The 27,575-nt window shown below is 39.7% G+C and overlaps 1 protein-coding gene across 8 annotated transcripts in view; it reads left to right on the top strand.

Moving 5' to 3' along the window:
• The window catches only part of zc3h11a.S (zinc finger CCCH-type containing 11A S homeolog), a 60,144-nt gene that overhangs the window by 22,082 nt on the left and 10,487 nt on the right, over positions 1 to 27,575 (top strand). For all 8 annotated transcript variants that reach the window (XM_018247928.2, XM_041582931.1, XM_018247926.2 and 5 more), the window contains 8 exon segments: positions 1,657 to 1,734; positions 2,883 to 2,957; positions 3,502 to 3,603; positions 13,430 to 13,495; positions 20,657 to 21,331; positions 24,611 to 24,666; positions 24,755 to 24,938; positions 25,513 to 25,676. In XM_018247928.2, coding sequence (XP_018103417.1) covers positions 1,657 to 1,734; positions 2,883 to 2,957; positions 3,502 to 3,603; positions 13,430 to 13,495; positions 20,657 to 21,331; positions 24,611 to 24,666; positions 24,755 to 24,938; positions 25,513 to 25,676 — 1,400 coding nt within the window.

Genomic DNA, 27,575 nt, shown 5'->3' with positions numbered 1-27,575 from the left:
TTGCTCGTTTATTACGGATGCAACGTTTCGGGGCGTAACCCTGAAACATTGGTGCCCTTTAACCGAGCACCTGGAACTCGCAGTTATTCAGACGGCCAGGGTGTGCGAGGGTAATTCTCTTTTTCTCCATTAGTGGACTGTAACACTGACAGAAATAGTGGGATTCATTTATGAACCGTGGACAAGTTTGCATCTGGGCAGTAACCAAGAACATTCAGTAGTTCCCCCCCCCTCAATTTTTCTGCAGAGAGATCAGTGAAAGGAACCATTGGTTGCCATAGCTTACTGCATTGTTGCAAATTTGCCTATTGTAAGTAAAAGCCCCACAGTCTCCAGTCTGGCCTCATGCATTCCTACTGCTGTTATATGCATTAATGATTTATCTTTCCAAAAATTCTGCACTCCTCAACATTTAGCACAATTGTTGTTGGGTGCTATAAACTTCTCACAATTGTGTGATGTTTATATGCTATAAGCAGGCAAGCACACCAATTTCAAACGGAGACATTATAGCGCTTCAATTAAATCTTTTCTTTTTAGCTGCAATGTGCATGTACTATGGTTCATCTACTAGGATCACTACAGCACGAAATATGTGATAAGGAAATAGACTACATATATTCAAGAGTTTATAAAACCTGTAGCAGCAGGAGGATTTGAGGATAAATGCTCTTTCTGGTATGGCTGTACTGTGGGGACACTGACTATATTAGTACAGATCTCCAAGGTTTTTAAGCAACTTACCCCTCAACAACAATAATTTTGTTTATTTAATAAATTCTAATTCCGTGTCTGTGTTGTGATATAAACAAACAAAGCGGTTTGTTTATATCACAACGCAGACACGGTACAAAAGACCTTCTGGCTTAGGTGCACAGGTGCAGTTTAATTCAGGATAAATCCACAGTATAAAAGGAATCTGCACTCTCTGGGCTTAAGGTGAAACTATAAGTAGTTTATTGGATGGAGACTAATAATGGAAACTAGCCTTTGTCAAAAAAAAAAAAAAACACAACACACACACACACTCTCTCTCTCATATGCAGCATATGCACACATAAATACAAAAAAAAAACTACAAAAAATACACTGGACCAAGAATAGCACTCCTGGGATTTAATGAATTAGCAAACAAAAAATATAAATACTAAACGTATTTGGAGTGTTTTTCAGTCCAGATAAAGGTCTGTGTGAGACCGAAATGTCGAGTAATAAACCTTCCTTTTTGTGCATTTATATTTTTTGTAAATCCTATGGGTGCTGGCCTTGGTCTGGTGTGTGTATGTTTATTTATTTCCAACCATGTAGTTTGCACTTTGTTTGTATAAGCTAATTGCCTGGCTGCCAGAATAAAAAAAAAACTATATACAGTTAGGCCCATAAACTTTTTTTATTATTTGTTTTTTTATTACAACTGCATCTGAATTGTTTTATTTAAAATTTATTGTGATAATGTACAGAACCAAAATTAGAAAACGTTCTCTCTCGACTTTACATTTATGCTTTTTTTTATAAGTAGACAAGCATTTTGTCATGATTTTTCCACAAAAAATCATCTACAAAAATCAATCCGATTGCTAAGTTATAAATTTAATAGCTTTCTAGGAATAATGACATTTTGCAGTCTGCTTAATAATGAGTTTCTTATCCCTGCAGATGCTATGGATGGTTCCTCCATTCAGACAGCTCCAGGAGAGGATATGATTGTGCGCACTGTTTCATTCTATGCAAAAGGTGGTAATTTTTTTTCTTTTTTTTTAAAGTTTTTGTTTAGCATTTATTTTAAAAAGTACATAGCAGATCAAGTAGAAGTGGAAAGAGAAAAAGCAAGGAAGTAGTAAATCCAATCCAGAGAGGTCTAGCTAGGTGTAGGTAACCTGTTTAGACCCTGGAGTATTATGTTCCAGTCAGTGACCCCATATCCCTTCAAATTTTCCAGGGCACCCACATGCTTTGTACACCAGTTTTTGTTTGGCCAAGGAATCGTTCACTAGTTTTTACAAGAAACCCGGGGGGGGGGGGCAATTTCCACTGAAGTCGTTTTGCTTTCTTAGCAAAGTAAAACAGCTGCAGGTAGCAAAGTTTGGTGGTTATATTTTTTAACAACATTACTGTTATTTCTCTGTGGATTTTTGTATAGTATGTGACAACTAGCTTTTTTGTGCTTAGTAAAATATTACAATGTTGGAGTTTCTTAATAATTTAGGAACTTTTATAGTGTCAGATGCATTTGCAACAACTCTCAACCTGTTTGGGGTAAAATTGTACACAAGAGAATATTTCCATACACTGATGTTGAAAAGATTTAAACAGTGGATTTTATTGTCTCAAACCACACAATTAATAAGCAATATTTTCTTATCAAAGGGTAGGAGTGACTTGAAACACACATTATTTTGCATATAAGAGCACAAGTTCATACACAGAGTGCATATATGACAGCCTTGCAAATGTTGGCTTTATCAGTCATTTGACCCTCTGGTGACTAGCCAGCATAGCTGCTCAGAGGTGCTGTGCTAAAAGTAGAATATTAGCAATGTTCAACTAGAAAATTAATATAAAATTCAAAAGTGCTGAGAAGATCAGGTTTACGTTTTCAGGGGTTTACATCCCCAAAGACAATGCTTTTGTGATAATCTCATTTTTGTTATGCCGCAAGGTTGGTATATAATTTTTTCTGACAGCACTGAACACAGATGATGGTGATGTAGCTTGCTAAAGGGAGATTTATATTTAGAGGGATATACATTTTGTATAATTCTATAATTATTTGTATACAACTTTTATAATTTTATTTCTAAAAATAGACCTTTCAGTACCACTGTTAGATGATCTACAAGTTCACTGTGACTGAATGTCTGCTTTGTTCAATTTATAAACAGATAAATCCAGTATGTGCCTTAGCTTGGCTCAACGTCTTGGAAAGCGTACTGCACCTACAGAGGAAAACCCATTGGGTAATGAAAAACTTGAAATAGGGATTTCTACATAAGCCAAATATAGTTTCTGTTGAAATAATGTTCATCCAGTTGTCTTATGTTTTTATTTAAAATTTTCATTTTAAGGGATTGTCATGGGAAAACATGTTTTTTACAAAATCAGTGCAACTCCAGTAGAAAACATTGAAATCCATTTTTTAAAAGAATACGCATCAATATGGAAAGTTCACAAGTGCTTTCTACTGTTGGATTATATAGTGAATAAAGTACCCCCTCTTGTAAAATATAAGGATATTATAAGTTACCGAGGAGTTTCATGGCCATATAAAAACACGAGGCCTAAAATACCATTGTAAAACACATGTAGCACACGTGATAACAATGGATATTCACATGTAAATATTTTTACAAGTGTCTTTCAGTTAATTGAAAGGTATCTTCAGAAGATTTGTTGCAGTGAGTAGTTCAGATTCCCAGGGGACAACAAATCTCCTTGTGTGCCATTATGCTATTATGCTTATAGTCTTTTTTTTTTTTTTAAATAGTCTTTTTCTTTTATAAGCTGATTCTGTTGGAGAATGTGTTCCTTCTGCAAAGAAAAGCCTCCATCAAAGACTGGGAAGGAGAATAACACCACATGGAATAGGCATTGACGCAAAGAAAGGTACTTCAGAGATTTCATTATGATTAAAACTACAGTATTCTGTGCCATCTAAAGTCAAGTGTTGCATGCATTATCAGTATCGTGATAACTTTTTGATATATCTATGTAGATTTTCAATCTGGCAGGTCATAATATATAGGGGCAAATTCACTAACCGGCGAAAATTCGCCAGCAATGGCTTTGCGCACATCGCAACACTTCACCAGGCGTAAATTCGCCTGGACATCGCTAATTCACGAAGATCCGAAGTTGCGCACAGGGTACCGAATGCTGGCAAAATGACACCTGCGAAATTACTCTCAGCAGTTTGAAGTTACGCTAGCATTGGCTAATTAGCATACGGCGTGCAGTTAAAGTACAATGGACGTATATGCTGCAGCAAATACATTAAACCACATAAGGCCAGGGAACCAAAATAAAATAAAATATAGTTGTTATAATACCCTACACATGTGCCCACAGTATAGTTTAGGTTCCATATGTTAGCAAATGTAGGGTGAAGGAGGGTACCCCAAAATAGAATTTACAATCTTTTTCAGTCTATCACCCTTTAAATAGGAAAAAACGCCAGCGTTTTTTGTGACTTAGAAAGATTTTCAACTTTTTTTTGAGGAACTCCTATCTACTCTATTGCATTTCGCCTGGTCTGAGTTGGCGAAGGCAAGTCTGGCGATAGAGGTAATGTTTAGTAAAATCAAAAACGTAGTGAATTTGCGTAGTAACGCTCTTTCGCCAGACCGAAAAGTTGCCTGGCATTAGAGTGTGAAGTTGCGGGAGATAATTAGTAAATCGGCGAAGTGCCGAAATGACGTTAGCCACTTCGTCCTTTAGTAAATTTCCCCCATAGTTTCTAGTAGTGTTAAATCTAAAGCAACTGAACTTGAAAAGGTGTAACCACTCATCCAGGGGGCTACTTTCAGTTCAGGAATTCCCCAACGTTTCAAAAGCTTAAGAGTAATACATTCGCCAATATCCATCACAAAGTTTCATTGTACTTATTCAAGTATGTGTTAGCTGAATTGTGGTAAAATAGCTACGGTAAGCATGTTAAAGCAGTGTTGCAGACTCCATCACTGCAAGCACTTTTTGGTGTATATTTCCTTGTCCATGCCTCACAAAAGATCAGTTTCTACAGCCTTTTCCCAAGTAGACACTTTTCTTAAAGTGGACCTGTATAATAAAAGTCCTTTTAAAATTAAAAATGAAATCCAATTTCTATTTTTTATTAAAGCATTCATAGCTGTTGTAAGCTCATTTACAAATCTCAGCTGTAAATCAAATATTGTTTGCCCCTCCTCTATGCCACGGGCATAGAGGTGGGGCAGACAATCACTTTCCATTCAGCACTTCGTAGATGTCACTGCTCTCCACACATTCCCCCGTTCTCTTTACCATTTAATTGTGTAGCCAGTGCATGGGGATGGACATCAGGTCCCCCATTCTGGTGCACAAACAAGATTCTGAGATGATGCAAGGCTTTCCTTAAAAACAGTGTCCACGAAATGGCTGCTGCCTGCTTTTTATCATTTTGAATTCCCAGACTGAAGGAAACAAGATCCAAATAATTTATACAGAGTAATTAAAGTTCATTTTGCTTGACTAATGTAATAAAATAGGATTTTGCATAATTGTTTTGGGTGACGGGTCCCCTTTAAGCAGCAGGGTTGAATAATTTGACTTTGATGTTCGTTTGTTTAGTTTGTTAGTAGCATTGCTTTAATTTTCTAATGTTTATTAGAGAAAGGGTACTTGAATATAAGTGTTTGTAGTGGATAGTGTACCCTCTGTAGTAATTTATACGTAATATATGGCATTATCTTGCTGAAATAAACATGGCCTTCTCTGAAAAAAAGTGGCAGCATATGTTGATCCAAAACCTGTATCTATCGTTTAGCATTAATGGTACCTTCCCAGATGTGCAATCTAACCATGCCATGTCCACCAATGTACCTTCATGGATGCTGGCTTTTAAACTCTGTGCTGATAACAAGCCAGATGGTCCCTATAATCTTTAACTCGAGGACATGGCATTCATGATTTCCAAAAAAGTCAAATTTTGATTTGTTAGGCCACAGGACAGTTTTCACTTGGTATTCATAATAACATAGTAAAATAGTAAGTTAGGTTGAAAAAAGACACAAGCCCATCAAGTTCAGCCTGTTAACTTTTTTTTTTAACCTGCCTAACTGCCAGTTGATTTAAATTTGTTAGTTAAATTTGGACCCCACACCAGTGGACATCAAATCTGATCCTTTGTATGAGATTGATGAGATTCTTATAATTTGGAAAGCTTCCATATAACTGGAAGAATATTTATCCTATGTTGATGCTAATTCCATTGGAATAAGATTCACATCTGTCATAAACTCCAATGAAATACATTTTTTGACTGAACTCTAAAAGCAGTTGGGTGGTCTATTAAAACCATACTTATTAAAGATGTATCTGTCAATAGTTATTTAGAGAAATCCATATAGTAAATTCCTTAGAATCGTAAGGAAGGAGTATTATGAGAGAGAGAAGCAATGCCTGGAAAAGGGACATGAAAAAAATATAGTTTCTAAAGCAAGGAGACAAAGCTTACTTAGAGAAAGAGAGTGTCTGTTTCTCTAAGCAAGGTTCGTCGCCTTGCTTTAGAAACATAAAAGAGAATATGAATTCAATTGAGGGGGTTCCTGAAGGTCCAAATATTGAAAATAAAAATAAATGGGATAAACCATATTTTTTAATACAACAATTGGAAAATTTTGACATTTAACCCAGTACTAAACTGTGATAGGAGAGCATGCTCAAGTATCTTTCCAGAGAACCTGGAATTTGACAATATATATTGACCCCTAGCAGAATGGAAACATTTTCTAAACCTAATCTCCTAAAATTCCCAAACCACACTGAAGTTGTGTTCAAATGCAGAAGGAGCCGCTGTATCACCTGTAAGTTTGTTTCACACAATACCAATGAATTTATTTATTTTACCACAGGTGAAGTTTTTCAGATCAAACAACACATTACCTGTTCATTTTGGGGTGTTATTTATTTATTAACCTGTATTTGTGGATTTCAATAAACAGAACAAAGAGGAAACTCAAGGATAGATTTAAAGGGGTTGTTCACCTTCCAAACACTTTTTTCAATTCAGTTGTTTTTAGATTGTTTACCAGAAATAAAGACCTTTTCCATGACTTTCCATTATTTATTTTTACTGTTTTTCCAAAATCTAAGTTTAAAATTGAACGTTCCTGTCTGTGGTGTTTGAGCCTGGCAGTTCAGTAATTCAGGTGCAGATTCTGAACTGTTACAATTTTGCAACATTTAGTTGATACATTTCTCAGCAGCATCTCTGGAGTTTTAGCAACTATTGTATCAATTCTAACAGCGGCCTGTAATGAAACCCAGAGATTCTGCTCAGCAGGGACAAAAATAAGAAATGTATCAACTAATTATATCCATTTAGAACAGTTTACAGGGTCGACGACCCCCCCCCCCCAGGGCTGCTTCAGAAGGTGAAAAAAGACACTTGATAACTTCAATATTAGAAAAACGGTCACACATAGATAATAGCAAGTCATTGGAAAAAGTCATTATTTCTGGTGATCCATATCCCCTTTAAGGAGCATAGGATAAATATTTTGAACAAGGATAAAACATATGGACTCTTCAATCACTATCTTGACTGCCACGGAGTGGATCCTCTGATAACGAATGATTTTTTATTTTTTTTTGGTTCAGATAAGTTTATTAGAACAAAGAATACACAGGTAGTTAGCAGTTGTACAGCGGTAGATGAGCATATATGCATAACAGTCAGACATGCAAAACAGTCCAAACATGAGGTTAAATTACAGAAAAAAGATCAAACAGACAGTTATACATCTTCCAAAATCCATAATTGCCAAATCTTAAGATACTGTTTGGAAGTACCATTCCTCCTAGCTATGAGATCTTCTACCTTTTGCAAGTCTTGGACCGCTTTTTCCCATGCCTGATATGTAGGGGGGAGAGATGCCCTCCAATGAAGCGCTATGAGCTTTCGGGCCAGGAAAAGTAGCTTGTTAACCATTTTACGGGCTGGGGATGCCAGTGAGTTAGGTGGGTCCATACATAATAAGTACCATTTAGGGTCAAGTGGGATCTCAAACCCTAGTAGTTTCGTTATCCGAGCCTGAATGGCCACCCAGAAGGAATGCAGTTTGCAACAAGACCAAAACGTGTGCATGAAAGTACCCTCTTCCCTCTCACACCGCAAACATGTATTCGGGAGCATCGGATTAAGCCTGTGAAGGAGTGTTCTAGTATAATAGGCCCTATGTACAAAATATAACTGTTGAATTCTAAACTTGTATACAGGGGAAATAACCAGCGGGGACTGGAGAACTAGTTGCCATTGGTCATCAGTCAGTAGGGCCACATCCTGTTCCCACCTGTCCCTGGCCTTCAGAGAGGTCTTTTGATAAATACTGCGCTGTAGTGCCTTATAAAAGAGAGATATTTTGCGCCCGGGTTGTGTTTGTGTAAACACCTCTGATACAGGTGTGCAAGGCAATTGATAATTAGTAGACCTAAGAGCCTTCCGTACAGCCCCCATGATTTTATGATAGGTAAGCCATTGAGAGGAGGGGATGGCATACCTTTCCCTAAGGGTAGAAAACGAGACCCCTTCGCAATCATCCCAAATTTGGCCCAGGGTAAATATCCCCGCGTCTAGCCATGCTTTGGGGACACTCAACTTATCCAAAGGCGGTAGTTTACTATTATACCATAGGGGAGTAAGGGGATCCAGTCCTGCCCGATTCGTAAGATGGTTAACCCTGTTAAGTATACCTTTTTGATGGATCAACAACGGATTATGAGCGGGCCTGGAATTTTTAGGGGCAACGGTTAGAATGGCATGCATTGGGGGGAGTTCTGTGTGTAGTACAGCTTGCCACAACTGATAAAGTGCCTCTCCCTCTGAGGAATGCAGTAGAGTCCACAACTGCGAGAGCTGTGCCGCCAAAAAATACATCTGCATATCAGGTAAAGCCATGCCACCCAAATCCTTTGGCCGATAGAGTGTTGCCAAGGCCAATCTGTTCCTGGAGGACCCCCATACAAAGCGCCTAAACGCCGACGCTAGCTCTACGAAAAAAGAGCCCTGTACCCTGGTTGTCGCATGCCAAAGTAGATACAGGAGCTTTGGGGCTATGATCATCTTAATAATCTGGATGCGACCTGTAGGACCTAATGGCAGCCTCTCCCAGATTTGAAATTTGGACCTTACCCATTGCAACAGAGGGGCAATGTTAAGAGTGTAATAGGTAGTGATCGGCAGAGCAACTTTAACCCCTAAGTAAGTGAACTGAGAGGATCTTTGTAGCAGAATGGCGTCAGGGATGGCAGCCCCTGCATTCGGATCAATAAGGAACAGAGTAGATTTAGCCTGGTTAGTTTTCAGTCCCGAGATATCCCCAAACTCTTTGGTCAGGTCAAGGAGTGCAACTAGTGAGCCCTGTGTATCGCCCAAGTACACAAGTGTGTCATCCGCATACAGTTGTATTTTCTCCTCTCTGGTCCGGAGTTGGAAGCCTATAATCTGGGTATTTTGGCGGACTGCAAGTGCCAGGGGCTCAATGGCCAAGGCAAATAGGAGAGGGGATAGGGGGCACCCTTGTCTCGTACCTCTAGAAAGGGGGAAGGTATCAGTGAGAGAGGCGTTAGGTCTCAGCGAGGCTATTGGGTTTTTGTACAGCAATTGGACCAACTTAATGAAATGAGGACCTATGCCAAAGGCTTCCAGGACTTTCCATGGGTAAACCCACTCTACGGTATCGAAGGCTTTTGCCACATCTAACGCCGCTATTGCCCTATGTCCCACATTAGTGTGTTCAACAGTAAGATTGAGCATGAGCCGCCTAATATTATGGGCAGTGGTTTTACCAGGGATGAACCCTGTTTGGTCCTCAGTGACCAGATGGGTGACCACTCTCCCTAGCCTTTCCGATAGGATCTTTGCCAGAATTTTTACGTCCGCTGTCAGCAAAGATATAGGGCGATACGCCTCGGGGCAAGCGGGGTCCTTACCCTGCTTCGGTAACAGAATAATGGTGGCTTCATACATAGATGCAGGGAGTAGCACGTGATCAAGAGCATAAGTATACGTTTTTAACAGGTGAGGGGCTAACAGTGCCGCATGAGTTTTATACATCTCAATAGGAATGCCGTCCACTCCCGGTGCCTTCCCCACTGGAAAAGACCCAATCGCCTCTAGAATTTCATCAATGGAAATGGGCTGATCGAGATAATCTCTAAACTCTGCACCCAGCGTAGGTAATGTCAGTTTATCTAAGAAAGCATCTATTGCCCTCCCCCCTGGGTCTAGCCCAGAGCGGTATAGATCTGTGTAAAAACCGACCATAGTTTGCCGAATTTCCTCAGCATCCGTAGTAAAGCTGGTGTCTCCTGTTTTAAGTTTAGTAATTGAAGGGGGGGCCACCAGTTCTCTTGTGAGCAGAGCTAGCATTCTCCCCGCCTTCTCCCCTTGTTCCAAAATCCTAGCTTTAGCAAACATATGTTTATATTGTGACCGTTCCCAGACAAGGTGGGCATATTTCTCCTGTAAAAGCTTCAATTGAGAGCAGTGCTGGGGAGAGGGGGTGTGAGTAACCAGGTATTCGGCTTGCGATACCTCCAGTTCAAGGGCCGTGATTGCCTGTCTCGACTGGGTTTTATGCATGTTAATTTCCTGGTTCATGTAACCTCGGAGGTAAGCCTTAAAGGTGTCCCATAATATATTACTGTCTGTAGTGGCGTTATTAAGCTCGAAGAATTCCCTTATTTTGGCTTCATGTTCCTTGTTATTATTTAGTATTGTCAGCCAGATCGGGTTTAGCGCCCACCTGGCCCTCCTCCTGGGCTGTACAAAGTTAAGGGTAAGCACTAAGGGGGCGTGGTCAGTGATACCTCTAGGCAGGTATTCCGCCTGCTGTATGAGGGGGATGGCGTGGTCGTTAACAAATGCCATATCAATGCGGGAAAGGACGGAGTGGGAGGTGGAGAAGCATGAATATTGGCGAGTTTGTGGATGGAGATGTCTCCAAATCTCTGTCAACCCCACCCCGGTTGTTAAGTCTGCCAGGTTAGAGCAAGAGTCGGCACCCCCATATGGTCTAATCCTCAGCCTGTCAAGTGTTACGTCCAACAGACTGTTAAAGTCACCGGCAGCGATGACCCTTGTAACACAGGCTCAGGCTCATAAGGAGGTGGAATATAGATATTTCCTATAACACATTCATGGTGATGGATCATGGCACGCAAGAAAAGGAATCTGCCCCTCTGGTCAGATTGCAAGTTCAGCAGCTGAAAGGGAATCTGCTTGGACACCACTATAGCTACCCCAGAAGAGTATGTACTATACGTGGCATGGTAATGCCAGCCTACCCAGGGTTTCCGCAAAGCTAGAATTTTGCTCCCGGTTAAGTGGGTTTCCTGAAATAGGGCTATGTCAATATTCTTGCGTTTAACCAGATCCATAACCAGCCTACGTTTGATAGGGTGGTTAAGGCCCCTGACATTCCAACTCATAATTTTCAACATCATGGAGGTCTGTGTTTCAATGGTGACCGTACATGCATATACCAATAGCCAACAATATTACCTGTTTTAAGCATTCTGAACCTAATATTTAGCATCTTAGCAACAAAGAGTTTAAACTTCCCCTGACCCTGCCCTCCCCTTCTACCTATCTCCCAAACATTAGGTAGAACTGTACCCATAACACAAAAAATGGTTACACTGGGGTGGCCAGTGCAGTAACTCCTGAGGAGCTGTAAACAATAGCACAAGTTGCTGAGCACCACGTGGCACCCTCCTTCCGTAGCCCTTGTCAAAGTCCTGAGTGAGATAATGAACCAGGGTGTAGCCCCCACACAAACCAGGTCACACAGGTAGGGTTAAGGTAATATCCATAGCTGGTTCCAAAAGCAAAGTGTCAGTGTAAGCTAAAAACCGTCCTTCCCCAGGGAATCAACATTGGCAACATATAACAACAGTACTCACGGGGAGAGATGCAGAAGACCCGGTGAGGCAGGAAAAGAAAACCGGTAACTGCGGAGTTTAATGGGCAGCTTACTGGGGAGCTGGTTGCGCGCCACCATCCCGTTGCCGTCTGCCGTCCAGCCAAGAGGACAGCTCTGCAGGTGAAACAAAAAAAAGTGTAGCGCCGTCGGCAATAACCCGCATCCTCGCCGGGTAAAGCATGGCGTATTGGAGGCCCAGCGCCCTCATGCGCTTCTTGCAATCCAGGAATTGGGCCCGATGCTTCTGCACCTCTGCGGAGAAGTCCGCATAGATGGATATTCGTCCAGTTTGGTATGGGATGTCGCCTTTCTGCCTTGCGAGCACCAAAATCTTGTCACGATCCCGTGCGTTTAAAAGCCTGGCAATCAGCGGCCTCGGGGGGGCCCCTGGCGGCCCGCGTCTCGTGGGGACCCTATGGGCCCTTTCGATGGCAAAGGTAGTGGAGAGGGACTGCCTGCCGAACAACTCCGTCAACCAGGCCTCAAGAAATTGCTCCGGGTTGTCCCCTTCTGCGTTTTCAGGGAAACCGACGAATCTGAGGTTGTTCCGACGGAGCCTATTTTCCAGGTCATCGGCCTTCTGGTGAGCCTCCTGCATCGCATGTTGCAGTTGTTGCATACGATCAGGTAAGGGAAGGCAGGCGTCCTCCAACTCACTAATCCTATGTTCAGCAGCCGTCGCCCGCTCTCTGATTTTCTGCATATCATGCTTGATTATCGACAGGTCCACCTTTATTTCCTCTGTTTTTGAGGTAATAAGTGCCGCACAGGTATCTTTGGTGGATCGAATCTCCATCAGAAGGTCAGCAAGGGTAGGCTCCGGAACTTCAGAGTGTGATGCTGGATCATCAGCGCACGGAGAGCTGGGCCCTGAGGATGAGGCGCCATCTTGGGTTGCCTTTCCTTCCCGGGCAAATTTTCCCAGCTTGGCAGCGGCCTCCGAGGCTCGCTTTTGCGCCCGATTTTGCCCCATCAGCTGTCTAGGTGGTAACTGCTCCCAGTTGCTCTCCACTTTACCAGCAAAGATACCCTCCACACAGTAAAATCAGGATGATTCAGGACTACAGGCTCCGGAGCTCAGTGCAAGTGCGTCTGTTCACATCTAGCTGGTAGCCACGCCCTGATAACGAATGATTTTACTGTGTACCGTGCATGTTTGGATTAATACCCATTTGAAAGACAGATTGGCTACTTACCCCTCCCCTATAATGCCATTGACTAATATTTTGGACTTTCTACCTGGATTTATCCGACACCAAATCCAGGATTTGGTTCGGGATTCTGCCGAATTCAGCCGAATCCTTCTGCCTGGCCGAACTGAATCCGCATACTAATTTGCATATGCAAATTAGGAGATGGGAGGGAAATCGAGTGACTTTTTGTCACAAAACAAGGAGCAAAACATGTTTTCCCATCCCTAATTTTGCATATGCAAATTCGATTCGGTATTCGGCCAGATCTTTCGTGAAGGATTTGGGGGTTTGGCCGAATCCAAAATAGTGGATTCGGTGCATCCCTACACCAAATCCCTGCTTAAAAAGAATCTTGGGTGAATCCCAAACCAAAACTTGAATCCCTATTTTAAAGGCAACGTAGCTCTTCAAAACCTATAAGTGCTGTCTCTGATCTGTGACCCTTAATACCCTCTTTATGCAAATTTTAGAGTAAAAATGCAACAGTTCTATGATTTGTGTCGCTAAATGGATTTAAATAACTTGAAGCTTAGCACTTTGATTATTTGTGGTACCTAACTGCTATTATCTGTTTTGTAGTTCGGAGCCCCCGACCTTTAAAAGAGCGATTGGGTTTACCCACAGAACAAAACAGCGTGGAAACAGGTATACAAATCTTTATACTTATTTTATTAAAGTAATTGTCATTTTTTTAAAACACAAAACTTTATTTAGTTCATAATGTACGCCCTATTCTTCTACATTCAAAAATGTAGATTTTATGTGTAAATCAGACACGTGGTTGTGGAACTTCAAGAACCAGAGACCACTTGAGGTGAAAATATAAAGCTTCATGGATTCTGAACTCGCAAAGAGTCACAACAAAAGTCTGAACAAAGTGGGAACGTATTACTTAAGAACTTACAGGTGTAAATGGGTTTTCCCATTTGGAGAGCATAGATATCTCTTCACAGCACAGAAAAACTGCCCATATAACCAACAGGATGGTTCATCCTCAGGGTGATAATGACCAAGCTTGAACAAAAGGCGTCCAAGTCAGAGTGGCTCCCGGGGAAATCTACATACATAGAATACTATTTTGATTATAGTACATAAATCAGAAATGCAGAAGTTCATGTCTTTATATTCATTACTAGTGTTGTTAAGCAATATTGCAAAATGTGACCTAGGGCTAAAGGCCTTCCTAATGCAACACCTATTAACCCATGGGATGTCAAACAGAGCTTTAGTGCTGCCTTTGCTTGCAGCTGTCTAATAAGTGGTGTGCGAGAACATGTTTGAGATTTTACGTTATACCAGGTGGCAGAGAGTGATCTCAGAATTATACATGTACCTTGAGAATCCATAGGCTCTTTTCCACAGATACAACAGAGGAAAATAGAAAAACATAGTTTCCTTATTTGTTTTCCCTGAGTATCATGATTATGGTACTTCCAACTTTTAACATTATTATTTATTTATATAGCACATTTACTGTAAAGTAAATGTGTTCAACTACAACTACACGTGACTGCAGGGGTCACACACCTTGCACACGGGTTAGACTAACACACCAGCACCCCAAAGACCAACCAACATCCACAAAACTCATACAAAACATGTTGCCCCAATCTCAGGAGAGATACCTTAATTTGTCATACAACTTACACACTTGATTCCACAGCCACAAAAGGTATTTACTAACATACATACAAACTAGCATTTCCATTCAGCATGCAGATGGCTAAGACTCACAGGTACACATTTCTGGGCTAGGGTCATTTATAGCATCAAAGACAAATGTATTCAATTTGATATTTATAAAAGGTACAAGTGCAAATTAACAAACAGATGTTACAAAAAGAGACGTACATTAAAAATACAAATAGTTTATGAAATAAAAATGAAAAACAGAAATCCTATACTTGGCTCTAAATATAGAATGTCCTGGTCCTGGAGGCAAGGGGGAACAAACCAAAAATTGGTCCTCCTAAGTAAGTCCAAGACTATTTATCAATGAGTTCAGGGTATCAGGTAATTGGACACTCCCCCCTCCCTCAGGATTGCAAGGAGCTATGGCCTAGCAGGACACAGATTAAGATTTTTATGACCTCCTGTGAGTAGGAACTGGACCAAGCATATAATAACCATAACTCCTTACAGGAACACTGTAGAGAAATTATATAATATGTAGTGGTCATATTTCTTCCTATTGGGCCCATAGATACCAAAAATCAATACTGTGGGACCTGACCATGCCCAGACATTCACATCTGATAAACCAAGGGCCAAACCTAGTCATGTTTGGACTCTTTTGAAATCTAATGTGGCATTTAACCCATTACCCTCTGTTGGTTATATGAAAGAATAACAGTGACTGCAATATCACACAGCGCCCTCTGTTGGTTATACGAAAGATTAACAGTGATGGCAATATCACACAGCACCCTCTGCACATGGTAGTTGGACAGTGGGACAATGCACACAGTAATCCGTTTGGCAATTCTCTGTCACCATCAACTTTGCAAAGAAGTCCGGTTGATTGCTGGGGGGGTCGCTTTGGCGGAATGTGCGCTGCTGGGAGACGGCTGTATTTGTGTCTAGGCTTATACTCGAGTCAATACGTTTTCCCAGTTTTCGTAGGTAAAATTAGGTACCTCGGCTTATACTTGGGTCGGCTTATACTCGAATATATACGGTACAAAACAGATAGTAGCTGAATGTTATAGCACTGGGCTGCTGTCCTTTCAAATACAGCTGAAGAGCCTTGGCAATGTGCCATTGGGCAAGGAATCAATCATCTATAGCAAGAGCATGAGTTCCTGTTGCATCTGGCGAATCTAGCATGGAAAAGTAAACTCGTGAATGCAATTTGGTCAGTTCATTGCATAACTGAAATGCTATATTGTGATATACTTCCATAGGTAGTCCATAGTTCATGCATAGCCAATCCGCAGGTGAAAAAGTGCAGGTCTCTCAAAGAGAGTCTTGTGTAGTTAGAGCATAGTTTGCCTTTGCAGTGTGCTTCACAGACAAACACGTTTTGTCTCTGTACCCATTTACTGAGTCTATTTTAATGGCACAGTTTAAGCTTCACATGTCCAACTTGCTTAAAGATGGTATGGCATATGAAGATATTGATGGCTTTGCAGATTAATTTAGAATAAAGAAATGTGGTATAAAGGTGATGCCTTTATTGGCTAAATAAGATAACCATAGCAAGCTTTCAGAATGTTGTACTTCCTTTTTCAAGCAGAATATATCATATAGATATCAAATAGCTATAGTCAGCTTGAAAAAGGATCTAAAGTGTTCTGAAAGCTTGGTATGATTGTACTATGAGTATCACCTTTATTCCACCTTTTTATTTTTTTGCCCTGTGACTAACACAATACAACAACTTTACCCAGATTGATTTCATTATGTGCAAATGTGAAATGTCTACCTTGTTCTGAGGACAATAGAGACAGTCCATACCTGCATACAGTCTCTGCAATTAGCTTTTTTTTTTTTTTTTTTTTTTTTAAGCTGTAGATTCTGCTGAAGTCCTGAACACTGGCCATCCTTTTGGACAACCAGAGCATTAATTAAAACAAACAAGTACATATTCATGGAACCCAGAGCAATATTGCCTTAGGGAGGTTGTTGAAACAGTCTTAGAAGACTTGGGTTTGGATGCATCAGAGTTTGGGACATTGTTCCTTCTCTTTAGGTGCAGCTTGGTCCTGGCTGATGAAACAGCACTAATGGGACAGGTAGGGCAGTTTAATTTACAATAGTTATGTAGATTATGCAAAGTGCATTACCTTAGTGCAGTAAGGTCAGAACATCCAGTGTGTACCCGATACTTACTGACAGCAATTGCAGATGGAAGCTAATAACTTCTTAAAGGTGATAATTCATACAAAAAATCAAACCCCTAAAAAAGCCAGTACAGTATATGCATACAGTCTGACTGTTGACAATATACGATATCTGACTGTAGGCACATATAATTACAATACATTCCTTAGTCTCAACAGAAAAGACTGAAAATGTAAAGAGCTTTCCTCTACTATTACTGTAGCTTATGATATATGGGAGAGAGTACTTAAAAGGAAGGTATTGAAACAAAACTGTGAGCTTAATAGAGCAAGGCTAAAATAGTATTTAGTCTACCACAGAATGATTTCAGCATTGTAGCAGTAAAAGGCATTAGCATTAATACAATGGCAATATATCTTACAAGGGCCAAATGTCTGAAATAATTATAGATACAGTGGCCAAACTGAATAACTCCTAATGTTAATGGCCAACAGGACTAAACTGTGTATAAGGAATAAAGAACAACTTGCAGATAAGAGTTCCGTTAATAATAGGTATTTGTTGCACAAATTTACTTTTCTCCCTAATGGTAAGAAACTTTCCAATTGAATGAAGAATTTCAGAGATATTTTAAGCTACTACTCATCACATAGCTGCTGTCTTGTAAGACGAGACTAAAGAGACATAGAGTTGCAAAATAATACATAAATAGCAATCTATGGATATAAGCACACAACAATACACCAGAATTATAAAGTGCAGAAAAACATTCTGTGAAATGTCTGATTGTATCACATCAAATTTTACACTCCTGCAATATCCTAATGCAATCATTGCCCTAATAGCACAGGTATAGTAAATATGTGGTGAACCGTTCCTGTTAATTCAGGGGTGTAACTCTAGAGAAAGCAGACCCTGCGGCTGCAGGGGGGCACAGGAGGTATAGCTGCCCCATGAGGCTCTAATTCATATACAATTTCAATAAATATTGGTAAAACAGGTCAACATTTAGACCAGGCAGCCCAGAACTGGGCCGTGGACACTCCTGAACTGGGCGCGCCTGAATTTGACGCCGGTGACCAGAATTGGACGCCGACCCCCCCTTTCCTTGCCACAACACCGGTCCCCCGGGCCAAAAAAGGCTGGGGAGCCCTGCTCTAGAAATTTTGGGGGCCTGTAAATCTAATACACCACTGAAAGAATTGGAATCTTTTTAGGAAATGTACACGAAATTACCTTGTTATGGGGGCAGAAACTATTCGGTTTTCCATACCCTTCACCATCACAACAAACACACTTAACACACACACTAGCATTTCCATTCAGCTTGGGTTAAGGCTCACACTACACACTTTCGGGCTAGGGTGGTTTAGAGCATCAAAGACAAACTTATTCAATTTTATATTTAATATTATAAAAGGTACAACAGTGCATTTGTACAAAAGATGTTACAAATAATATGTTCATTAAAATATGACATACAAACAGAGAATGTATACTTGGCTCCAAATATAGAATTTCCTGGTCCTGGAGGCAAGGGGAATCAAACAAGCTAAATCCCCGCGGCAATGGGTTCGACTAAATAAATCCAAAGTTTAGAAGAGCTGACTATCTTTGCTTTTCAGGGGCATCAGGTAACTGTCATTAGGAACTAGGCCAATAATATAACGATCATAACTCCTAACAGGGACATGCTGGAGAAATAGTCTTATATTCATAGGTTAATTATTATTGTATGGATTCCACACATACTAAACAATCAATAATGTGCGACCTGCCACTGCCCAGATATTCCCATCTGGTGACCCAAATGCCAAACCTAGTCAGGTTTGGACTCCTTTGAAAACTAATATTGTACTGACCCCCATAACCAGTTTTTTTATAACGTTGGAATAAAATGTATGGGTTCTGTGTTTGAGTTAGGTTATAGTGTGACCTCCAAATCACCTATGAGGGACCTCCATGGGCTTCCACTCCCCCACATGGCAGGACCCAGTAAGTTATCAGCAATGACTTAGGGTAGGGCAGTTTGTTAGTTTCAGAATATTTTTTTCATGATAACTTGGCCTGTTTTATTATTCTTAGTGGCCTGTATCATGACACCAGGTATCCAACCTCTTCCTTGCGACTATAATTAACCCATTCACACACATAATTTAATTTTTTTTCTTGCATTTGCACACAGTACTTTTAGTCAAATAATATCACTTCCTATGAGAGAATAGGATCTCATATACCTTTTTATCACCACATTATGCTGCACATTAGTAGATATAACATTAGCGGACAACTGAAACTTTTTATTCAAACTAGTATGTTCAAAAGGAATTTCAGAAATAATTTAAGAAAGGCTGGATTGAGTGAAGGGGCGGCAGTGAGAAGGAGCAACAGGCTGTGAAACGCATTGAAAAGTTTAGTTTATCAGTTTCTGCTTTGGTATATACACATTAACTATGTCTGTTACTTTTAAGTCTCATGTAGTTAGGTTTGTAGCACAAGATTTTCTTTTTCCCCCTCAGCATATCTATGGTGTACATTAATTTATCTGCTGCTTTTAATCCTATTCCTTTATTCAAATTTCAGAAGGAATTCCTCATGGCAGGTTAAGCAAGTTCCACTTGCTTAAACATATTCTCAGCCTTCACCTCTACAGATGACCGGGCTGGAAAAGGTCCTGGATCTTTAGCAGATTCCTTTTTATTGGGCTTAATTCCAATTAGAGTCTTACTCCATAAATACTGTAGACAGACTATCTTGGAGTATCCAGTGATACCTAATGGGATTGGTTAGAACAGATGTTATAAACAGCACGAAATAAGCAGTGGCCAGCCACTTGCCTAAATAATCTGCTGGTCCTGTGCACTTCTCCCTTTAGTTTTAACACACACGTGTTAGGGACATGGTTAGGACTAAACACAAATACCTTAAGTGGCCTCCCGGGTCAGGCTGCTTGTCACAGTTCATCCACATCCTTTCCTTGATAAAATCGAGGAAAGAAAGATTAACAGAGTCAAGGATATCTTTTCTTGGCAGCCACTTCTGTCTTGTTGGTCATTGGCTATCAATCTGGATGGATGACAATGCGATATTGAGCCTGCCCGCATTCTCTGCCAATTGTTGTGGAACTCAACCAGAGACCACTTGAGGTGAAAAGATGTTTATTTGACATGAGCTCAGTGGATTCTGAACTCACAAAGAGTCAGAACCCTGAACAAAGAAATCAGAGTTTTTATAAACTTGGGAACATATGATACTGCTTCACAGCACAGAAAAACAAAAAACTTGATGGTTCTTCCTCAAGGTCAAGGTGATAATGACAAAGCTATCTTGAGATCATAATCCGTAGAAATCAGGGGGATCCCGAGGGAATCTGCATACACAGATTTTTATTCTTTCTCATTGTCAACTCTATGGGAATCATTAACCAGAGAGGACCATGTGTGGTCAGTGCTTACATAATGTCAAATAGTGGTTTTGGTTTTCCAAGAGCATCATGGTTCTCACTGAATGCTTCAGAAGGCTGTGCAAAGTGGTGATTGCAAACTGATGAGAGCCCTTTGCTTCAGTTTGTAGCATATTTATTTTACACTACAGATTACGCCTATGACATTTACAAGTACACTGATGACCTAATTTTGCAATATCGGCTTAACTGTGTGAATAAAGATATGTATATACTGTATAACAAATATATATATTTTTTGTTTTATGTTATAAAGGTGACACCAGAAATTAAACCTTTTTTTAACATCTATTATAACAGTTGCATGCTATTTATAATTTTTCCACAAAAGCATTTACAGAATGTTTTTACATTACCTATCTTATCCCCCATAAATGTGCAACAGTAGTCCATTAGCATTAGAAATGCTGACTGGTTAGAAGGGACTGTCAGGTTGGCAAAACAGGTTTAGTAACTTCAGGTAACAATCAGTGTGACCAATAGGTAACTTTTAATGTATATCAATATTTTGAAGAGAAGTTTTTGTAGTGTCGGTATGACTGAGTCTTTTGTTTTCCCAGAGAAGGCAGCCAGACCAGCTCCTGAGTTTCATATTAAGACACTGCAAGAAATTCAGCAAGAGAAAGCCAATCAGAAACAACAGCAGAAATCTGAACTCTTGCCATGCAAAAGCAAAGTGACTTTGAATGCAGAAACAGGAGTTGCACCTAAAATGCAGCCCAGTCTGCACATTAAGACATTTTCTGAAAAAGATGCAGAGAAAAGGCATAGGCAGCTGAAAGTAAAGACACATGTAAGCCAAGAGGAAAAAAAATACAAGCTTGGAAGTCATAGAGATGAGATACACAAGAATGATCATGGCACCAAGAGACCAAGGACTGAAGAGCAACAAGGTGAAGCTGGAAAGGAAGTAAATCCAGTAAAGACCACACTGACTGAGAATGTTCATAATAAAAAGGAGATGAAGTCAGAATTAAAAGGGAATTATGTTGCTGGCCCAGTTAACTTAAAAAGGCCACATTCCAGTCTGTCCCCACCCCGTAGCAGTGCACAGGAAGCTAAAGGCACATCCCAATCCATAGAACAAGTGCGAGTCAAAACTCTAGAAGAGATTAGGCGTGAGAAGGCACAGAGACTGCAGCAAGTCAGCAAGCAAGAAAAAACACAAAGTGAAGAGTCTCAGCCACAACCACTATCCAAACATAAGAGAATTCTACGAATCTCTAAACCAGCAGGTAAGATACTTGTCATCACTGAATCCTTTTTATTTATTTTTTTACTTTTAAATGGAATTTATTGCTTAAAATGCATTAGCAAATTAGCCATCACAACATCACCTGGCAGGGCATTTCGCAACTGTAAAGAACCACCTAAGCTGCTTCAAATAAAAGTTATGTTCCTCTAGTTTAAAGGGGTACCCATTTTATGGAAAAAATATTCCCTGCTATATGTCTATAATGCTTTCTAATGTACTTGTAAAGGGTCACCATGTCTCATTGCAAGCATCTTTTTTTTCCACAGAAAACAACCCCAATCTTCCCTCATAATTTAAATCTTCCATCCCTTCAACTTGTTTACACATCTCCCCACTTTGTCCAGGTTATTAATATCCTTCTTAACGACTGGAGCCTAAAACTGCACTGTATACTCAAGATGAGGCCTTATGAGGGACCTATAAAATTATGTTTTCATCCCATTAATTAATGCCTTTTTTTTGCTTTAGTAGCCACAGAATGACAATGCCTGGAATTAGACAACTAGATATCTACAAAAATCCCCAGATCCTTCTCAATTAATGATACCCCCAATACACTGTCATTTAGTGTATAACTAGTGTTTATATTAGTTCTACCAAAGTGCATAAACTTGCATTTATCAACTTTGAACCTCATTTTCCAGTTTGCTGCCCAGTTTTTGAATTCAGTCAGTTACTCTGAAAAGTAGCAGCATCCTGCAACAAGCTTATAGTTCTGTACAATTTAGTATCATCAGCAAAACTAGAAACAGTATTAATAAACAAGTTAATAAGCAATGGACCAAGGACAAAACCCTCTGGTACTTCAATAATAACACTGGTCCAATTAGAAAATATTCCATTTACCACCACTCTTTGTAATCTTTTCATCAGCCAGTTCCAAATACAAATACTATCTCCCAGGCCAATACTGATTAATTTAACAATTAACCTTCTGTGCTGGTACCAGGGATGCCATCAGAAATCACAGGGCCCCGCACAGCAAAATTTTCTGGGTCCCCCTCCCTTACCCATCAGTATGAAGGCCACACAAGACATAAGTGTTAAAACATTGAGTGCCCCCCTACTTAAAAAAAAAAAAAAGAACTTTGGTGCCCAGGGCCCCCCTACAAGTTTTGATGGTCAGGGCCTCCTACAAATTAAAGAAAAAAATTGGTGGCCAAGGACACCCTGCAAGTTTAAGAAAAAACATATTATTAAAAAAAAATTTGGCCAGGGCCCCTACAAGTTATTATAAAGAAACATTTGGCCAGGGCCCCTACAAGTTATTAAAAAAAATATTTGTGAGGACCCCTACAAGTTATTTAAAAAAAAAAAAACATTTGGCCAGAGCCCCTACAAGTTATTAAAAAATATATATTTGGCCAGGGCCCCTACAAGTTAAAAAACAAAACAAAAAAAACTTCACTTACCTTAGCCAGGGAGCTCAGATGCCAGTATCATCAGTTTCCTGTGCTCTGATTCGCCAGTGAAATGTAAGTCCCGGTAAAGCTGCATGGCGATTGGATAAAATAGAGGGGAGGTTCAAACTTCACCCATCCAAACCCATGCGGCTTTACCTTGACTTACACTTCATGGCGAATTAGAGCACAGGAAGGAAGATGCAGCTCCAGCCCTCCCTCCGTTCCGAAATCTGCAGCTCAGTGATGGCAGGGGCGGTTCTGCAAGTAAGTGCAGCATGGCCAGGCCCCCCTTAACTGCCCAAATCATCCGGGCCCGGGACAGTAGTCCCCCCCTGTCCCCCCCCTGATGGCGTCCCTGGCTTGTACTATATCAAGTGCTTAAGCAAAGTCTAAGTAGATCACATCTACTGCCTTCCCAGAATCACCTTCTCATAAAAGGAAATTAAATGAGTCTGCAAGATCTATTATGCATAAAACCATTCTGGCACAAACTTACAGTATTATGATTTGCAATGAAATCCAGTATCCTGTCTTAAAAGAGAACTAAACCCTAAAGATGAAAATGGCTAAAAATGTCATATTTTAGATAACGAACTTATTGCAGCAGCCTTAAGTTTCAGCTTCTCAATAGCAGCAATGATCCAGGAATTGAAACTTGTCAAAGGGGGTCACCACCTTAGAAAGTTTCTGTGACACTCACATGCTCAGTGTGATTTGAGCAGCTGTTGAGAAGCTAAGCTTAGGGGTTGTCGCAAATTATCAAGCAGAAAATTAGGTTGGCCTGTAATAAAAGCAGATGCTATGGGGCAAAATATTAAATGCTGATGCTAGTTGCACTGATCTAGGTGCTGCCATGTAGCAATATCTGTATTAATTATTAACCAGCCTTATAATGTGATATTTATATTTTATGTTTAGTGCATATTTTAGTTTATTTTTAGTAAAGTGTGTTTTTAGTATGGAAAAAGCCATAAGTAAGTGGTTGTAAAGAAATTGAGTATTGGATGAGTTAGGATGTTTGCCAGATAGTAATCTGTACTAGTAGGTCTTTCCAGCAGACATAAGAGAGATTTAGATTAGAAGAATGGAGGTTCCATCCTAATATTTGGAAAGGTTTTTTTTTTTTTTTTTACAGTGAGAGTTGTGAAGTTGTGGAATTCTCTCTCTAAATCGGTTGTACTTGGATAGCTTCAAGAAGAGTTTGGGAAAATACAGGGTTAAAATATAGCTTTTAGTACAAAAATAATCCAGGAAATGTTCTAATTGCCATGTTGGAGTCTGGAATCATTTTTTCCCTTGCTAAGGCAAATTGCAGGGGCCTCAGATTGGGGGCCTCTGGATCAATTAAGAGTTAACAAAAGGTTGAATTCAATGAACCTGTGTCTTGTCGCAAGAAATTAATAAGTTATTCTAAGCACTTGAGCAGTTTACTTTTTTTAACAAGATTTTTTATGCTGGTAATATAATGATATTGAAATAATCATGTCATCTGCTGTTCAGAGTATAAATTGTCAGATTACTCTTCTATTTTGTAAGCAGACCAACATCAGTCTTTTCCCCTTTTGAATTTTCTCCCCTCAGGCTGAAGAATCAACCAGCAGAGGTGGCAAGGTTGTTTGAATTTCATTATACTAGCCATTTAAAAATTGAAATTTAGAAAAAAAAAGTGATAGAACAATTAAAAAATTTCTGTTCAGAGGCTTTACATTTCCTTTAAAGTTAAATTGTTTTCCTAAATGCATTGCTGTCTAGATCTTGTATTATTTCATAAGCGAAAACGTTTATTCCTTCCTGTCAGTCTCAGGTACAAGTTTTAGTTCAAAATGTTACTGACTGTGTGATTTACTTAATCATAGGCAACAGAGAAAAAATAAAGAATGAAACAGAATCAAATTCTGGCAATTCTTTGAAGGTAAGAGTAAACACTATCCTCTCTCTCACTTTTTTTACCTGTTTATTATGTATATACTGCCTATAACATTGTTTACTGTCACATCCAGGTAACATGTGTCAAGCCATCCCCAAAGAAGCTTGAGGAGGAGATGGACAAATCATATTTACATCCCCTAGAATCGCAGAGATTAAAAAAAACAAGTGTTAAATCTAGTCTGGACGTATCCAATACAGAACATACTAAACTATCTGGGACAGATCTAGAGCAAACTCATGAAGGCAAAACAAAAGGTACATCAACAGTGTAAAAGTAATAGACAGAGTTCTAACAGATTTTTAAATTAATTTAAACAAATTTTTTTTTTTTATCTATATCTATCTATCTATCATATCTTTTATTAAATAAAGTAAGCTATTTTAAATGAAAAATCCTTGTGTGCATCAGCATTCAGTCTCTATATGTATTTTTTTCTGTTTTGCACCCAGGTATAAGCTTATATAAGTGTGAGCTGAAGCCCTTTTGTGTATGTGTGTGTATATGTATGTATATATATATCTATATATCTATATATCTATATATATCTATATAATGCCCACCACCAGGTGTGCATTGAAAGCAAAAAACCAAGGAGAGACCCCTGCAGTACTCCAACAACACTGGTCCAATTAGAAAATGTTCCATTCACCACCACTCTTTGTAATCTATCTTTTAGCCAGTTCTCTATCCAAGTACAAATATAATGTTCCAGGCCAATATTCCTTAATTTTACCCTTGACCCATCTGTGTAGCACTGTATCAAATGCAAGATGATTAGAAATGTGTTTTGTAATTCAAATAACTATGAGCTATTTGATCTGATTACAGAAAAGCCAAAAGTGAACATCGAACCACATGTGGTTAAAAAAAATTTACCGTCCAAAAGTACAATAAAAGTGAAAGTACAAGAAATCCCTGCAGTTGCTGCTGTGCAGCCATTGAGTCCTGTAACCGTGTCTGCTATGTCAGAGCATGAATCGACAATATCTGTAGTAAGTGCCCACTTGTTCTTTTTTTATCTCTAGTTTTGGACTATGTACAGCTGTGTTCAGAATAATAGCAGTCTGATAATCACTGTTTTTGGAAAAAAAATTATATTTCCACATGGCAAATAATTTACTAGTAGGCGCATGCTGCTGATTCTGTGTAATTGAATCATTAATTGAGGCTTGTTCAAAATAATAGTTCAATTAGTGAGGTCGTTCATTCTGTGAAAAAAACAGGTGTTCATTACGGCCCTTATTTAAGGAAGCAAGGCAGCAAATGTTGTTCATGCTGTTTATAGTACATTTCTCTCTGAAAATCTCCGAGTAAAATGGGTGGTTCCAGACATTGTTCTGAAGAACAGCTTACTTTGATTAAAAAGTTGATTGGAGAGGGGAAACATATAAAGAAGTGCAGAAAATGTTAGGCTGCTCAACTAAAATGATCTCAAATGCTTTAACCCTTTCCCTGCCAAGAACGTAGCTCCTACGTTATTTTAAAAAAAGGCTGCAAGTGCCAAGAACATAGGAGCTACGTTCTTTCTTTAATCAGCTGCCTCTCTGCACTCCTGCAAAAATCAAAGTGCAGAGAGGTTCTCCTGGCCCCTCCACCCCCTAAACAACTAGCCTAGGGGGCTGCCAGTCGGGTCCTGTGCTGCGATTGTCGCAGGACCCGACTTCTTACCTGATCCTGTGTGCTGAATGCTGCTCCCACTGTGCTGCTTCTTCCTGGACCGACCTCGTGTGAAGCTCCGCCCACGCACTTCCTGCTGTTGATCTCTGCGATCCTGGAGTGTGCAGATCTGCTTCTGATCCCTTCTTCTCCAAAAAACTGTAAGTGCCCTTCTATTTACACAGTTACACACACACATACATGCAATCACACATACATACATGCATTTACACATACACAGCACACATATAACTAAAGGTATATATTTTTTTTTAATTTACTGGCTTTTTATGTATTTTACAGAGTCACATACAGATATACACACACTTATACACTTGTCAGAGCTGTACACACATGTATACACAAACACACACTTATAGAATCTTTGTTAGTTTTTTTTTTTTTTTTATTTCTTCAGTTTACCAGTTTCCTTCTTGTTATTCCCTAAATAACTGTTGCTTTACCAGTGTGACTAGTGGATCAAGCATTTTGACCACTAACCACACCGTTGGATCAGTTATTTTGTTATTTTATTGATTTGCCTAATTGTATTTGATTTTTGGGATTTTTATGCTTTCATTGTTGTTCCTTACATTTTTTTAGCGTCATTTGCTCTTTGATCATTTGGAGTACAAACACATTTTTAGCAAATTTGGGTTAGTCAGAATGTGTACTTTCCAAATATATATGGTTTTGGGGGTCCATGTGCCGTTAGGAGGGTCTTGTGGCACACAATGCGCAGTCAAAGGTCTTTGTTCACAGAAGGCGAATCGGCAGCCGAGAAAATTCATATGCACTATTTGTATTTGGGGTCCGCACATGCCAGCTGCTTTGGTATATCTATGCATATTGGGCATCAAACTGTTCAGTAGACCCTTGGCATCAATATTTAGGGTGTTTTACAATTGTATGTAAGAAATTGGGTGAGAAAAATGCAGCCAATTACAATATTTTTAGGTGATTTTTTAGAAATGTCATAAAAACCACAGCATTTAGCGTAGCTTTGCAGTATGGTACTTTGGAGTACAAAGACATGCATACCCAATTTGTATTCGGGGGAATGTGTACCGAAAAATATATGTTGTTCTCGGGTGAAATTACTCTTTTCTAACTTTGCCCCTCTCAAAATGATGTGAATGGGTTGCTTTTGCGGTACCTGAAATGACAGACCATATGGGGGGGGTCTTCGTTTTGGGGCCCCTGTATGCCACGTGCTTGGGTACACCAATATATAT

This window comes from Xenopus laevis, chromosome 2S, assembly GCF_017654675.1.
Source record: "Xenopus laevis strain J_2021 chromosome 2S, Xenopus_laevis_v10.1, whole genome shotgun sequence".
Lineage (NCBI taxonomy): Eukaryota > Metazoa > Chordata > Amphibia > Anura > Pipidae > Xenopus > Xenopus laevis.
The sequence above is the reverse complement of the archived record's forward strand: the minus strand, read 5'-3'. Positions and strand labels throughout refer to the sequence as shown.